This window comes from Apteryx mantelli, chromosome 15, assembly GCF_036417845.1.
Source record: "Apteryx mantelli isolate bAptMan1 chromosome 15, bAptMan1.hap1, whole genome shotgun sequence".
Taxonomy (NCBI): domain Eukaryota; kingdom Metazoa; phylum Chordata; class Aves; order Apterygiformes; family Apterygidae; genus Apteryx; species Apteryx mantelli.
This window is the reverse complement of record NC_089992.1, coordinates 3,154,358-3,171,371: the sequence shown is the minus strand read 5'-3', so window position 1 is coordinate 3,171,371 and position 17,014 is coordinate 3,154,358. Positions and strand designations below refer to the sequence as shown.

At 37.4% G+C, this 17,014-nt stretch overlaps 1 protein-coding gene across 1 annotated transcript in view; it reads right to left on the bottom strand.

Moving 5' to 3' along the window:
- MEGF11 (multiple EGF like domains 11) overlaps window positions 1-8,889 on the bottom strand; it is a 207,338-nt gene extending 198,449 nt beyond the window's left edge. The window contains exons 1-3 of the mRNA XM_067305228.1: window positions 8,774-8,889; window positions 6,074-6,175; window positions 4,126-4,226 (exon numbers count right to left, since the gene is read on the bottom strand). Of these exons, the coding sequence (XP_067161329.1) occupies window positions 4,126-4,226; window positions 6,074-6,175; window positions 8,774-8,889 (319 nt within the window). The remainder of the gene's footprint in view (window positions 1-4,125; window positions 4,227-6,073; window positions 6,176-8,773) is intronic.
- Window positions 8,890-17,014: the final 8,125 nt, after the last annotated feature.

Below are 17,014 nucleotides of genomic sequence, written 5' to 3'. Positions count from 1 at the left end.
TCATGATGGTTGTGGCAAATTTTATGTGGAAAGCTGAATGTTGAGAAACAATCTGAGATCAATACTATCTTGACCACGAAAAGAAAGAACCATGAAATGGTCAATTTATAACACAACTGAATTTTGCCAGGTTTGAATGACAGACAAATGGCACCAAATAAGATTGTTAAATCACTAACCCTGTCACTATTAAATCCTGTCACATTGCATAGATTTATACATTAGAAAAAGAATGTATGGCATGAGAGTAAAAAATAGTGCTGTTTGTTAAAAACTAAAATACTCTCAATCTATAAAGAAAAGGTGAATTCCCAGCTTTGTGTTACTTTTTTCAGGGTTGTTTTTTTCTGCCAAAGTGTCGGATATAATTAGATGCTGTTTGCTGTCCCATCTTCCTTCTTCCTGATGCTTGGGTCTCTGACCCTTTGCTACCTAGAACAGATTTCTCTTTTATATAAATCTGTAGCACAAGAATAAGGATAAGATTAAAATGGACAGATTGAACAAAGCACTGGTCTTTCAGACAAAAAGATATCCATTTAGTATATAGGGGCTCTTTCCACCTGATGTATTTTTAAAGGGAAATATTCAATTAGCATCTGCTCAAAGGGCAAATCCACAAAAGAGCCATGTAATATTCTTTTTTTTTTTAAGCAGCAAAGAAATATTCAGAGATGCTTTCTCTACCACAGATACTAATCTGGGCAGGATAATTTTAAAATATCCTTATGAAAACCTTGAAGGGTGTTTGAACCCTGTGGTTGTTTAAAAAAAATTTTCTGCAGTTTATGCGTTTGCTTTGCCAAAAGCTTACCTTAGCAAATAAAGTATAGTAAATCATAGCTGCTCTGATTTACTACCAAGAGTATGCTGTTTGTTTTCAGGGAGAGCTCAGTGAAAAGCTGTGTCATGTATAAACACATTCAGAGCAGGGGAGAATCATTTCGCAGAACTATCAGAACAGCAGAAACCATTTCTAAGATATCAATGGAAGAAAAATGCAGATGTACATTTGCAGAATTTTTCATGTTCATTTATTTTGCTTTATTTTGAATAATATATCCCACTGCAAAATATTCCAAGTCCTTTATAGGCACAAAGAAGACAGTTCCATACCTCAAAACTGTTTAGCCTAAATACCAATGGATTGGGCAGATTTATAATTCATCAGTTAAAAATTAAAAATTATTTGATCTTTTGTCTAACTTCCACATTTCAGGGGGCAGTAGCACAAGGAGATACCAAAAGTGTGGAGAAGACACCAGAGGAGGAATGGCAGAGCAAAAGGCCCTGGGTTAACCTGATCATTTAGAACTAAATAGGGTAGATTTTATTAGTGCTAATCCATTCAGGAAGTCCCAACGGGAGGACAAAGAAAGAAACATATATCTGACATGCTTTTAAAAAGATAGTAAGCAAAAAGGGAAAAGAACAAAACAGCAGCTGAAAGCCTTCACTCCTGCTTTAAAATCCAAGAAAGAGCCATTAATAGAGATTTAAACTCAGCCTTCACTAGTCTAAACATGTCACTGTTAATTACAAAGCTATTTAACTTTTGCAAGAAATAAAGGTTGCTATTAATGAAAGAAGAACCAATTAGCTTTTAATCTACCCTGTTTTTTAATCAAACTTTCTTTTGATCATCAGACTCACTGCAGGATGTATTCTCTCCTGCCCATGTTGTAGTGGCTCCCATGATGCTAATGGAATAGACGTTAAAGGGCTGGCTGGGCGAGGAGAACCTGCTCCGCAGGGCTGGAGCTTCCTTCCCCTGGTGCCAGTGGGGCTCAGAGGAAGGACTCGCATCTCCAACCCATGCCGCTCCGCGACAGCGCAGGCAAGCGCAGTGATTTTGATGGTGTCTCCTGCCCTTTCTCTTGTAGCATTTGCCATTAGAGGAACAGGCACTGAATGTGTCTAGAGGAATGTGGGACAGGACTACCAGACTATCTTATTAGAAATCAGCAGAAAATATCATTTTAAAGAAAAGAAAGAATTGGGAAAGGGAAGCTGGAGAAAGAGATAAAAGCAGGGAAGGGCCACAAGGAATGAAAATGGAATTCAATGGTGACTGCAAAGAACGATTAATGGGAGAAGCTGCTTGTTAGAGAAGGAACATACTTGAAAAAAATATACAGGTAGTGGGACCAGGGCTTGATATGTTACACGCAAAAAAGATGAGATGGGAAAAGGAGGGATCACATTAGCTAATACTGTTGTGCCTCCAAACTGTTCATTGCAGGGCCAGAGGTTGGTTGGTTTGTTTGTTTTTGCTTTTTTTAAAAGAATGAGGCTACTTGTACTACCAAAACAATAAGACCAAGTACACTACTATCAATCATGAAGGAGAACTACTTACTTTACAGCATTTCCCTCTTGGCCGCACTTGCTGCTCAGACCTCCCAGGAACGAGGATACATGGAAAATGTTCCTGAGGTATTCGCTTTGCATTTATGACCATGCAGATAACGAAATACGAGAACCTGACTCTTGCACATGTAACCCACAGAGAGAATAAGTATCATCTGCACTGTGTTAAACATGAAACTCCTTTTCTGATCAGATACATGCTGACTGTTCTGCATTAGCAAACCTTTGGTGTGTGGTGTATACTGTTCTTTCTCCATAATATAAAGACAAAATGTGCCAGGTAATGCTGAGGAACAGTACCAAGGAAAAAGCCCTTTAAAATAAATGTTAATATCCTGTGTACAGCAAGAACTTCTGCCTTCTCAAAGAATCAGAGAGTCTGCGAAATTCTCCTGTTGTTGCTACCAGTATGGCAATTAAAAAAAAAATCAATACATTGCAGAGAGCAAAGTGAAAATAAGTATGTTCTATGCCAGACAGGATTTTGAGCCACAAAGTTCAAGCTGGTAATAATATTATGTGCAACAGCCACTGAAGTGATGTTGACACTACAGAAATTTAAAGTTAAGTGCATACTTCAGCATAGGGATGATTTCAGTGAAGACAAGGGGTTCTGTTAAATGTTTTTCTGGACTTGAGTTGCACAGTGCACTTTGAAAGATCAAATTATTCCTCTCTCTGTGAATTAAGGCTAATTCTAATCCCTTATCTCAAAGGGGTGGTCAATTTTGCACACTCCAAAGCCTCTTTACAGTAACTCTGTAGCACAAAGGGTATCTAAAATGAGATTAGGGTTCATTCGTGTTTTCAAGGTGCTCAACTATTGCTATACAAGTACAATATAGGCACCAACAGAGGTAGACAGATATAGCCTTAAAGCACTGTGTGAAGATATTTAAAGTTAGCTGGATAACTGCATCATTTTCACATTTAAATTATTCTATGGCATTCTAAATCTGTCGACAAAATTTGGATCCTGATACTGATGAAACACTTGTTTTTCTTGTGTCATAATCTCACTCTAATAAAATGTAGACAAGAGATCCCCAGCTTCCATTCCTTTTGAGCACAGTGTAGCAAATGCATCCTGACTCAGAAAACTTAGAAAACTGCAATACTGAAAAAATTTGATGTTAGAGTACAGGACATTTTTAATTAACAAAGCTCTTAGGTTTTGCTGAATGTACCATTTTGCTTTTTGTAGCCCTAACACACCCCAGAGCTTTTTATTTGCTTACACAGTGCAATTAGGACACAGCTCTTCTGACATTTGTGAAGCTTTAAAAAGAGCAAAATTATTGATAGGAACCATATGAAACATAATGATATTTAAACTGTTCTTAGGTGGAGTAGAATAAAATAAGGTTAAAAAGTAATGACACTTTCAAAGTTAAGAGGCAGAAAATTTATGCTTCTTCCTAAACTACGGAATAGTTCAGTCCTGAGAGTGTTTTCAGTTCCCCCAATTCCTTAACATTCATGCATACTTAGATAAATTACTCCTCAAGGTAAGGTCTGATTCAAGAAACACTCTCCCCAGTTGTTTCAGCGAAATATTACTTATGTGCTTGAAAGGGATATAGATGAAATGTTCTGTGTCTGCAATTCTGACTGAAATTAGTGGGACCTGAAGGTTCTGAGCAGCTCTGAAAACCAGCCCTTAATATTACTATTGTAATGCCTCTTTAATTTGTCTACATCTCCTCCAAATAACTACTTTTAATTGTCACATCCGAATCAAAGCTTTGTACATACGTATACAGTAGTCTCCACTTTCGTAATATCCAGGGCAGCACTGAGATCTTCGCCGATACATAGTTCTTAGTCCTCTTCGATATGCTGTTTTATAACTTATTCTAAATTACAAGACAGAAAGCCATTTGACAATATTGAAAATCAATGTCTACTGTTGGAATTATATTTGTGTTAAATTATAGCAAGGATAGCATTCAATAATTATTTTAAAATGTATGAAAGCTTTTGGTATTAAAAGCCACAATAAAAAAATCAATACTTGTTTGGAAACTTGAAATACATATTCTATTATAAACACAGTATTTATGACAGTCAATCACCATAGCCCTTCCTAGGACTGCTATCTTAAAACATTGCCCCAGTCCTAAAGCATGGGCAAGGAGTTTTTTCAAGAATAAAGACAATTCATTTCTGCATATCAGCAATGGGATCAACAGAATCTTCTATAGAGGCTACTGTGTCAGCATGCTACTCCAGAAATTACCACAGTGGAACCTGCTTTTGAGCTACAAAACTTGAAATTAACCCCAAGGTGATTTCTTTCTACTTGGTAACCCTTCCAAGGCATTAGTGCCTTGCAAAATGACATTATAGTCCCAATTCAGTACTTAAAGTATGTTTCTGCTACCAGAATCCTGCAGCGCAAAGATGTCTTAAGTGTTAACCATTCTGTAGTATTTTGAGATTATTCATAGCATTAGCAATGATACCAGAGCAGAAAGAGAATATTTAACAGAGAATATTTAACAGCAAACACTTCAAAACAGCTTTGTTGGTGTTAGTTTATTTGAAATTACACAAATTGAATGAAATCTATTGTCCTTCAAGTTAGATAAATTGATCCAATTTACTCTGCTGCATTCCAAGAAATACAATAGTCCAGAAAGCTCTGTATCTGTGTTCAGTTCCATATTTTGTAACACTGAAGCTAAAAAACTAAAAACCCACAGCTGGATTGGTAGGGTGCTGAACAGCTTCTTTCCTACTGAATCCATGCAAAGTTAAGGTACCAAGTAGCTGGCAAACACCCCCCCCCCACCCGAAAGATTGCAAATGTTAGCAGATAGTTATTAGAATACTCTTCCACTCAAAATCAGGTTGAGCACAACAGCTGATATCTTGCAGCCCAAGAAAAATTAACTATGTAGTATCAACTTTCATTCAATGCTAGGAATGGACCCATCCTTTTTCTATTTAATTTTCAATAGATTTGAATGCAGTATTTCAAATTTCAATCCATTTCTAATTATCACTAGTCTGATTGATCCCCAAGTGTCAAAACTGGGCTAACGGCAAAAGGGAGACTTTGCTCTACCATAATTTATGCATTCGTATCTTCTAAGCAATGGCTAAACTGTTTCACATAGCTCCATGGAGAACAAACTCACCAAACAATTAAACCATGCGCTGCCCTTTTCCCAAAGAAAGGAAGGGGGCTGAGCATAACAGATTATTCTGCTAGTCTGTCTCCTAACACTCTTTTTCCTTGGTGAAGCCTGGTTCTGAGGCCATGGGCAACGTGTTTAAAATGCAAAGGTGCCATCATGAGACCAAATCACATATAGTGATGTGACAAGAGCGTGGCTAATTCTTCAGTTATTCTGCATGTACTTCCTGTCATAAAGCTGGACATGCGCTGATCACTTGGCAAGGATGGTTAGAGTTTGGTCATGTAACAGACGCTCCCAGGCACGTGGGGGGGAATGGCATGGTGCATACACCTGAATGGCCCCTTAAAAGACTGGCTACCATTTATCTCAATTAAATTTCATGCAAAAATCTCTCTACCTCAGATGATGGCCTACAATGCCAAAATAATAATTACAGTAAAACATATCTTTCCTTACGTACCTGTGTTAGAGTACCACAAAAGCTTGGTAAAAAGAAAAGTTATATGAGGAGATGAAAAGGCAAAGTAAAATTAAAATGTCTGGGGATCAGTTCTTACCTATGTCTAGTGCACTTGAACCAGTTCAGTATGTCAGTACATCTTGTATAATAGATCTGATCAAAAGGATGAGCATAAGATTCTTGTACTGTCACAGCATAGCTAGGAGCAGACAAAGAAAGAAAGTGAAAGGCTGTCCACTGCAACACGAAAAGCTTCCGCTCCCTGTACATGCTACTCATCTAAATCCAGTATGAGAAATAATTAAATCAGTGATCTTAGAAACTGTAGGCCTTATCCAAAACCAGAACAAGGCTTCCTGTCCTCTTGCCCCTTTTAGCTAGGCACCCAGGTGATATTCAATACTTTGAAAACAGAAGTCAACCATAGCTCTTCCTCAGGGTTTTGGAAATGCTTCTAACTTGGACTCCTTAACAGAATCAGGCATAGAGATTTCAGTCTGAGTAAAAGGCTGTTCCCTCCCGGATTAGAAACAAATGTTACCAAAATTCATGTTTGTTTTAGAAGGTGAAAAGGGCATTTAGTCAACTAAGCAGTGCAAATTTTAAAAGAGAGAAAAGCACCCTGCTTTTAAAATGTCTCAATTGCCTTCCTGCTTAGGACTGTTGATTTTTGCTTGCATTCCATGATGTTAATAAGCGCTCATATTAGCTTAGCACTGCTGAGTTTTGCCAGCATGATGGAATCCTCACGCTTCGTTTTATGATGAAGGAGCATCATTACTTCAAATAATATTGGGTGCACCAATCAAATAGCATAATTTGTAAAAGGCTCAGGAGTGTTTATTTTTAAACTGCACAAATTTAATCCTTCTAATTTGTAGCAGAAATAAGCTCAGAACTAACTGAAAATTGTAACATCATAAGTTCAGTCATGTCTTAGATTTGGAACCCTTTGAGACAGGGCTAGAATGTGGTTATCCTTCTTTACACAAATGAGTACATATAAACAAAAATCAGACAAATTGGTTAGAAATCACATTACTAAGAATTCAGTAATCTCCTCCTTCCCAAAACAGTACTTATTCATGGAACAGGTGCTACACTAATTATTATGATTACATTTAGAGTGTCTGGGCCTCTCACATGATTTAGGAACACAAATCTCATTGATTTGTTCTTCTTGGTCATTTTAGAATACTGCAGCTCCCCATAGTAAGTGCGTGCATTAGTTAAGAGGCTCGTAATAGAAGATTCTGATCTGGTGACAAGCTCTACATTATCAGATCTACAATATCTTTGGAGAATCAAACTGAAATCATTTGAGGCAGGGTCAAGACCCAGGTATTAGCTCTCCAAGTCATTCATTATATCGCTTGTCTTAATCATCCGAGTGATTTCCTTCTCATCAATGAGACTGCTGATGTGATTAAGGGCTATGAGATTGCACCCGTAAGTAACAGGGAATACCAAAATATTTGCTTGGAGGGTCTGATGGGCCTCAAACTGAAGACTGGACTATTACTGCCCTGCTTGCCATGGCCCCTTCTAGACAAGCCAAGGTCTACCACGTGTTGCCTTTGTCCCCTCTCACAATTTGTTGGTTTTGACAACAGTGCTTTTTACAGCTACTAATGCCAAAAAGTAAAATACTTACATTGCTCATTATGAGTGTAAAACAATAACACTCACAATTCTTAATTATTATTTTATGATCCTGTTTGTTACCCAGTGCTTGCCCTAACAATCTTTTCCCTTTGATTTATTAACATCTAAGTAACAAAGTCATCTTGGTCAGTACAACCAATCAATTTTGGTATTTAATTTTTGTTTCTCCTTGATTGGGTCTCTAGGTTGCTGACTTTCTTCAGACAAAATCAATATTTTATTCCTGTGCTCTGAATGCACTTCACCTCACCACACAGACTGCAAAATCTTATTCCTGAAAATGTATAGTCTTTGCTTTGCAGTTGCATGAACTACAAGCAGTTAATTCTCTAATTAAGGCCTCTAAAACCAAAACATTGTGCCATTAAACTATGTATTCATGTTTCCTCTTGTTAAAGGGTTTATTTTACTAACATGTACAGTAATTCATATCTGTGTGAAACTAATCCACAGAATAGAACTGGAAATTTAGCAAGTTAAACTTCAGAATACAGCAACTTTAGCCTCTGCATGAATGTGAACCCTATCAAAGCTAGTGGGTTTCTATGTATTCATAAGAGCTATCTTGCACAGATTCACTTGTAGGACTAGAACATTGTAACAATAAAAAGAACAGAATTACCAGAGCCTTTAATTCTCAGTGCTTTCATGAAGACGCTCTTTGATGCTGACAGGAATTTGGCAGATAAAGTCACAAAGTTCAGGGCACACAGTATAAACCTGCATGTTGCATCAGGAAAGGCTTAAAACTTAGTCCCAGTCTCTAAGTCATGCTCAGCAACAACCAGAAAAAAGCAAGACAGAACAAGGCCACCACTTCCCTAGGTCTCTCCATGGTAAATGGAAATATGCTTGTGCAGCCCTCTAGTAGAAGCTGTGGAGGAGCTTTCCAAAGCAGATCTGAGGGGATAGGTAACACAGGATTATGTGATCTATAGCCCTAGCTTTAAAAACAATTCTTTAGGATGATCCAAATCTACAAAGTTGCTCATTAATGCTATTTCTGTCATGCAGATCAATGTTCTTTTGTGAGGCAAGGCAGAATTTAGCAAATGATGGTTCTTATTTTGCCTTTTAAATGTACAGATCTGAAATGGCTAATCAACCCAAAAAATGGCATGTTATACATTACCTTTCCCAATGACTACAAACATTTGGATCATCTGGGTTTAGGGACAGAGTAGTTTTGAGCAGAAAAGACAGAAAAAGTCCTTTTAGAATCCACCAGAATAGCACATGGACCACCATTGTTGTATCTAGATAAAGGAAAGAAAGCATAGCCATTAAAGACTATTTTTAAAAAACATCTTTTTAGGCATATTAATCCTTGCTTTTATGCAAGTCCAAATACTTGAAGTTGTACAAACTGAAATACTTGCAAAAAGCAATCAACTGAATACTAAAATTAAAAAAAAAGTGCAGATGCATACTTAAAAGGAATTTATACACTCAAACCTACTAAAATCCAAGAATTCAACTGTTAAGCTACTCAAGATATTGATAGCACCAATGGTTCTTCCAAAGAATATTTCTGATACTGAAGATTATTTTCACATCTGTCTGTACTGACAAAATAAATAACTGAGGTAATTAAAACAATGTATTCTCCCATCATCCTATAGACAAATGGGAGAATAACCAAATACCCACTTTAATTAATTTAAATGAGGTTTACATATGTCAATATAGTAGGCTCGATCTGAGACATATGCTTATTACACAGCTGAAGGAAAATCAATTCACTTTTTAAGTCTTAAAAGGGGGAGCCATTTACAATGATATAGGTCAACTTACTGGGTCACATCATGCAGAACATTAACATGAAATAAAAATATTTGCATTGAAGTCAGAAATAGATTGTATAAAAACTAATTATCTATGGTCTCTTCATCATCTTATAGTTCACCTATAAAACATACCAATTTTTATCTACTGATTACTCATCTGGGCCCTTGAAACCAAAGTGGTACTGTTTGCCTAGAAGTCCCCAATGACTTCAGTCAAAAATAAAAAGTAGACAGAAAATAAGAAGCTGATTTTAACTGTAACTGCATCAGATGTGTTAGTCCGTTAAATGTTAAGTCAGTAAAAAGTATTTTTAAATATCCACTTTAGACATTTACATCTTCATATAATCCAAAATTCTAACCAAAAGTCCCATACATTAGTCTTATTCCTGGCAACAGGATTGCCCTAAAAATAGATTGAATCTTCATATGACCATCTAGCAAACACATGGCTCATTGCCTCATGATCCAGAACAGCAAAAGGGACGTTACGGGGTTTGCTCTGCATGACACTGATGTACAACCCAGCATAAAGAAGTCATCACAAAGCAGAATGAGCAGCAGAGGGATAGCCAGGAAGGTGATCCGAAACAAGCTTCTGATTCAAAGCCCTCTAAGCCAGTTCAAGGACACCCATTGCCTTTAGTGAACTTGAAGTCAAGTCCCCAGTGGGAGTAATAGCTTATCTTTTAAATTATTTCTAGAGCTCTCCTAAGCTCAAAAACTGTCTTAAGTCATGTAAGTCATATTAATGTTAATTAACATGATTTAATGTTAATGTTCCTCGTGAAATGAATTTAAGTTTACGAGTGGCCACTCTCCATGTGCAAGCTGTTTCAAAGCCACATGGTGTCAATGCAAAAGCATACACCGGAAATTAGGGCCAAAGAGAAAAGGATATGAGATTTACTTCTGCTCATTGAAGAGAGGTTAGCTACAGTTGTCTCAGACACTACTTCTGCATGGAGGAAAAGTGTCTAGCACTGCTCACCTGCAAGTGCTTGCAGGACAAAAATCTAACACGCCTGATGTTCAAAAACCATTTCAGCTTAGCACTTCAGAGTTGAACTGTCTTTGAATGTAACATGTACCAATATCTGTGAACTACCAAGTATTAGCCTCAACAAAATGACAGTCCTTTCACAACAGTATCTTCAAAAGAGGCCTTTAGCATATTACCCTGACTAACTCTCATTTGAATAAAACCAAACAGCAGAGAACGGGTTCTACTGAGCACTGTTTTTAAGGTTGCAATTAACCCCATGTCAGTTTGCCACAGCTTTGACAGAAGGCAACACTGAACAAACAGGACTAGAGAAAAGACCGTTTCCAATCAAAAGAAATAGTCACAGGAAGAGCATGGCAAAACTGCTGAAGGAAATTCAATCCTTGAGAGGTTTTTTTTTGTTTTCTTTTGGCTTTTGGTTTCTAATCAAAATATTGATCTGTGCTCAGTTTGTTAACTTCTTGGGAACATCAAGAGTCTGTGTTTATCACTAAATTAATCAAAGGCAGAAAGACAGTCTGCTTTCTACCTAAAGAGAGTCTTTGCCTATTTACCTAAAGCAGCCCTATATTTGAATTCTGTAATTCTCAGGGAGATCTGTTTGATTCTTAAGATAATAATGTATAGGTTCACTTTTTAAACAAACACCAAAAGAGTTATTTATAAGCCTTCTTGGCACTTGGAATATTTGTTTAAAATGTATCCGAAAGAGGTTAAAAACTGTTTTCTAAACTTTTAATGTTAATGCTATTTTATTATCTGTTTATAAATGAACTGCTTTGTGCAATGAATTTTCTAACCTTTTAATTCAGATCATACATCAGAAACATCCAACTCTCCAAATACAGCAGAATCTCATTTATCTTAAGTGTCTCTTTTTCTCACTCAAATGAAATATTTCACTTTGATCACTGCTAATAGAGAAGACCTCATACCAAAATGGAATGGTTGATATTACAAGATTCAGAATAAAACTCTAAAAATAGGAGCACATATTTTAAAAACCAACACCAAAAAAGACGCCAGCAATGACAGGTAATATGATTTTTTTTAACTTTTTTGTTCAGCATAGTATACGCTACATTCTTGCATTGCGGTTAATGTTTTTAATGTATTCCCCAAGGAGGCAGCATCACCATACCAGGTGGATAATGCCTGTAACTTCATTAAAGATATAATCAGATTATATGAGCATTTCCAGGCCCTGCCACCGCCACTCTCCTAAGGACACGCAGCCCTTTGAGCTTAATGAGAAAATGAATGACATGTAGGTCCTCCACGCAATCCCTAAATGGACTCTAACTTCTTGCCTATATAGGCCTGTTTATTCTTTTCAGAAGTAAAAGAACTCAGCTTATGTACAATCTGACAGGAAAGAGGCTCTTTCCAGCCAAAATATAATCTGGTGATTTTTCACAAGTGCCTCACTCTCTGTTAATTATAACGGATTAGGTTAGGTATCTGTTATTCATTAAGCCATTTTCACATAGCAGGCTCTTTTTTGAATGAATTTCAGTACTTCAGCTACAATATTGATACAAGCCACTGGTTTCATTACAAAAGAATGGAAACGCGTTCTCACTATTAACCTACTAATTTTAGCTATAGAAAAGCTACTAGGTAGCAAGTCATTGATTTATCTGTTTGTGGATTCATTTTGCAAACGCTTTGTTGGAGATTGTGCTGGAGTCTGCAAAGAAACTAGAAGCTGCAGATATCATTTAAACCGGATGAAGTACTACAAGAATGCAGGCAAAACCAGGTTGTTCCCCTCTTTCGCAGTTTACACCACACAAACTGAGGACCTTAGTACCTCACAGGACTGGGATCTAAATGCAAAGAAAATAAGACACCAAAGAATCCTTTCTGGGTGAAGCAAATATTCCCTAAAGCTTTCTCAAGGTGCTGAGGACCTGGCTTTGGTAATACATCTGTAAAGCAGGACTATGGTATTTTAAGAGCCTGGTGGGAAAAAAGACCAAAAAAACCCCAAAAAATCACAGTTTGGGTTGTTTCTTTTTCCCCTGGGAAATGCAATTTTATTTAAATTTCTCTTTTCCTCCCCTGGCTGACAGACTAGAAAATTTATCTAAAAATGACTGTTAGAGAATTTCCTGTTCAAGGTCAAAAGTAGTGAAACATTTCATTTTGACACTTCTGTCATAAACATTTCATAACATGACTTTGACAGAAAACTCAGACAGAATTGCCCTTCTGTGACAAAGCTCTGCACTGAAGCTTGTCTCAATTTGGGACAAAAGAAGTTCTGAAACGGGAAAAACAGAAATTCCATGTCCAGCTCTAACTAGGGAAGACATTTACAGAAGTGACTTTCAGTAGCACTCAATATTCCCAAATCCCAAGATACTTCTGAGGATTTTTCCTTTAGGTGCCCAAATGTATATGCTGTTAATTAACCCAGCCTGAATTTTTGCCGCAAATTTCCATGCAATGCATTTAACAAAAAGAGCTGTTTTAAAAAGTCTTACTTCAAAGTGCTAAAAATTCCTAATGGATCCTGTTTTTACAGACTATCAGCACATGAAGACACACAGTGCATTAACAGGATAGCAGAAGAAAGCTCTTCAGAAGTTGCTTGGCACTGTGAGCAATCAATAGGAAAAACAGAAAACAAAGGGGGTCAAAGAAGGCCTGTTTGGGGGAGTGGAAGCAAGATGGAAATGAGATAAACTGTGATAAATATTTACATGTAATGAGAACACTGTGCTATATCAGACCAAAGGCCCCTATCCTGCTTTTGGCCAACAGCGAGCACCTAGGAAAGAGTACAAGAAAGTGGCAAACGTAGTAATACTTCCCATTTATACCCTCTGACAACTTGCAGCTCTTGACTTCCTCAGCCACAAGTGGTAGCTTTACGTCTTTGATGGATTTTTCTTCCAATAATTTGTCTAATCATTTCTGATCTGTATGTAAATTTTAGGGTCAACAGCATCCTATGACAAAGTTTCACATCCTAGCCATGTACTGTATGAAATACTTCCTTTGTGGTTCTGCCTGCAACCTTAGTTTCATTTGATGCCTCCTTGCTCCTGTATTAGATGTGAATGTGAACACATCTTCCCTGTCTCTTCTTTTTGCCACTCATGATTTAATTTATTCTCTCATAACTCCCTCAGTCATTTTTCCTGAGCTGAAAAATCCTAGACCATTTAATTGTTTATTCTAAAGAAGGCATTCATACGTCTGTTCATCTCAGTCATCTTCCTCTGTTTCTTTTCTAGTTCTGTTATATCCTATCTGAAAAAAATTTTGGCTTGTTTTCTATTAATTTCCCAATAATTCTTAAATTTCATTTAGCATTTTTTAGCCACTAGGCAACAGTGAGCTGCCATTTTCATAGAATCATCTAACCTAATACAGACTTAAGATTTCATTGCTAAGTGGTAATATCTCAGAAATCAGCACTGTACATGTAAAATTAAAATTGTTTTCCCCATATGCATTACCATACATTTCTCTATGCTGAATTTCATCGTTATCTCCTTACCCATCACTGAGTGTCAGAAGGTCTTTTTCTAACCTTCTGCAATGAGCTTTCACTCTTACTACCTTGAATAACATCAGTTGTCACCTCGCTATTCAGCTCCCTTCCCAGATACCGGTTGTAGATATGCAGCAGTCTTAACTCCAACACAGACCCCCACGGAGTTCTGTTGGTGATATCCTTCCATTGCCAACATCAGTCATTCATTCCCAGACTTTGTTTCCTATCATTTAAACAGCATTTTTTTTACATACGGGTTTCTTCTGATATCCCTACATGAAAGTTCAGTTTCTTTCAGAAGCTTTAACGAGAGACCTTGCAAAGGCCTTTCAGAAATCTAACTGGATCTTCTTGATCAACATGTTCACCAGCTCCTCAGTGAACTTTAACAATTTATGAAGCCTCTACAAAGCCATGTTGATTCTTCATAAGCATATTATATTTATCAAGAGGTTCCATAATTCTGTTCTTAATTACAGCTTTACCAAATAGGAAAATCAAGGTGCATCAAAATTAAAATGTGTTCTAGTATTTGTATGTGAGCAATTAGGAAAGATGCAAGAGAACAGTTAAGACAGAAAACAAAAAGTTGGACTTCACTTAAGAAGCATTAAAGTGACTGAGTGTTTGCTGATTACACCATTTTAGTCTCTAAGTTGTAGCAAGCTTCCAACTAGCTGCCCTCTGTGGCATTCCTCTTTCTCATCCCATCTGAAATTTTCATGATAGTTTAGGCAAGGGATCATTTAAATACACACTCATTTGGCTCTACATCAGATTTTGTTAGAAACAAGCTGTTATGAAAGCTAAATGAGGCCATGAGTTTCAGAACTGATCAGGAATTTTTGGATGCCTCCATTTGCGATTAATAACTTGAGATACCGTGAAAGAGCTGAATAATAAATAGTGCTCAGAGTGCACGCTGAATAACAGGTTGTTTTAACCTGGGCAGTCAATAACTAAGTCACTCAAACTCACTAGTCACTGCTAAAAATTGTCGCCATGACAAACAGAAATATTGCCATTGACAGGTTGTGCTTTTTTTTTTTTTAATTGCAATTTAAAGCTGTTTTAAACAGATAAACACTTCCAGGAAGGATCAGGTACTGAATATGAAAGCACTGACAATGAGATTGTTCTCATCACCCAAACACAGAGAAATTCAAGCAATAGAAGAACTGGCATAAACACTAGACTATCCTCTGTGTTGCTGATTCTTTCTACTGACATGTTACATGATTAATGTAGGAAGACAGTAGACAAGAAACTGCCTCTGTTAACAAAAGATGGTATTTTGGTTAACAGGGTCCAGTTAAGCCTCTAGGAGTCTTTGCTGCTGGAGGCAAATTATCATCCCTTAGGTGCAGTGCAAAACAACTTGGCCTACAATTTGTGCTACAAAAACCCTCCTGTCAGTCATCTGTTCAGCTCTTCCATGTTCTCCTTAAGCACTGTTCTCTTTAATGTTTGAGTGCATGTCTGCCTGTAATTTCAAGAAGGCAGTTCAACAGCTGGAAATATTTGGTGTAGAGATTTCACTATTATTTGCAAATATCCCTGATATCATTTTCAGACAGGAGTCTCCTGTCACCTGGAGGTGACACAGACAAGGAGAGAAATGGAGCTGACAGAGCCAGTGCAACTGCCTTTGACTTTCAGTGGGTTTCCTTCACCGGCACCTGCACTGGACAGCATCTGCTTTCTTCCCTGCAGAGGCCAACCCCAACAGTGGCACAAGCTGGAACAGATTGCCAAGATATCCCAGATGGGGACCTTCCATTACACAGAAGTTCATACATTGGATACAATCTTGTCTCAACTTTGTCCTTCTAGCCATAGGGCTAATGCCAATTAATGTAAGCAAGAAACTTAACTTTTCAGGATAGAACAATTCTATCCTCTCTACGAAATCCTGTGCTGCTCAACCAAAGTTCATGGTAGAAGTTAAAGGGAATTTTGGGAAAGAAATATAAATTAAACAATTATATGACATTTTCTATAATTAACATGAATTGGGAAATGAAAGAATAAAAGCAAAGTGTAGAGGTTTTAACAGTTTATGGGGAAGTCATCAGGAAAAAGCATGAAAAGTTGCATCCTGAGTCCCCCTTGCTCAGTCTTAGTAGCACCCACCTCTGCTACATCTTTCAGTCGGGTAAGTGCTGCTCAGTACAAATAAAGGAACCAATTCCATTCCTAAGACCTTATTTTAGAAGCATTCTTTTAAAGACTGAATAAATGCACCAGAGGTCCTAACTGCTAGAGTGCCCTGATGGCTTTCCCTTATATTCTTTAAATCACAATAGCTCAGATTTCCAAAACTGCTTGGGGGACTGAGATACCAGATTTTAATAGGACCTGAGTATCCAAATCTCTTAAGCAGCTTTAAATTTCTAAGCTGTAAAATATATCAACATGAGTTGAAAATGCCACAGTAAACATTGTTACAGTTACATGAACATCTCATGAAGAAGTCTGAAAGTCTGCAGCAGCTCTCTGTTAAGCTGGACTTCCACTGGAGTCTTTGGGAGCTTGGCTAGAGAGCAGGCTGCAAAGCAGGAATGAATAATGAAATAAGCTCTTCTCCATCTATCAAATGCTATTTTTGGAAGCTCAGGATTGTTCCTTCAATGCTCTCAGAGGAGAACTGGGTCAAAGCACCACAGAGACATGCCAGTAGGCAAGCAATCTAGGCAATTAGTTTACTTAAGGCCTATGAAATATGTTTATGAAGAGGAAGGCTGGTGTATGAGTCTAGGATTCAGGGAACCTGAATTTAAATCATACTGTCAGGGACTTCAGGTGTGATACGGGGTTAGCAAAGTGGGCTAGACTAAAGTAGCTTAAATTCCACCTAGAGTTCTGAATCTAGTATTTTCTGTAGGCTGGCTCTGAGCCTTCAGAGGAACCTAGCCAAAAAACCTCACCAGGCTTAGAAACTTCAGATGAAATTTTGCACATAGGAGTTCTCAAAGTCTCTGTTTTCTCCCCAGGAAACTGGGGAAGGAACTGACCAGCCTTGAGGTGCTTTGAGAATAAGCATATTACAAACTGAAAAGTGGTTAGATACTG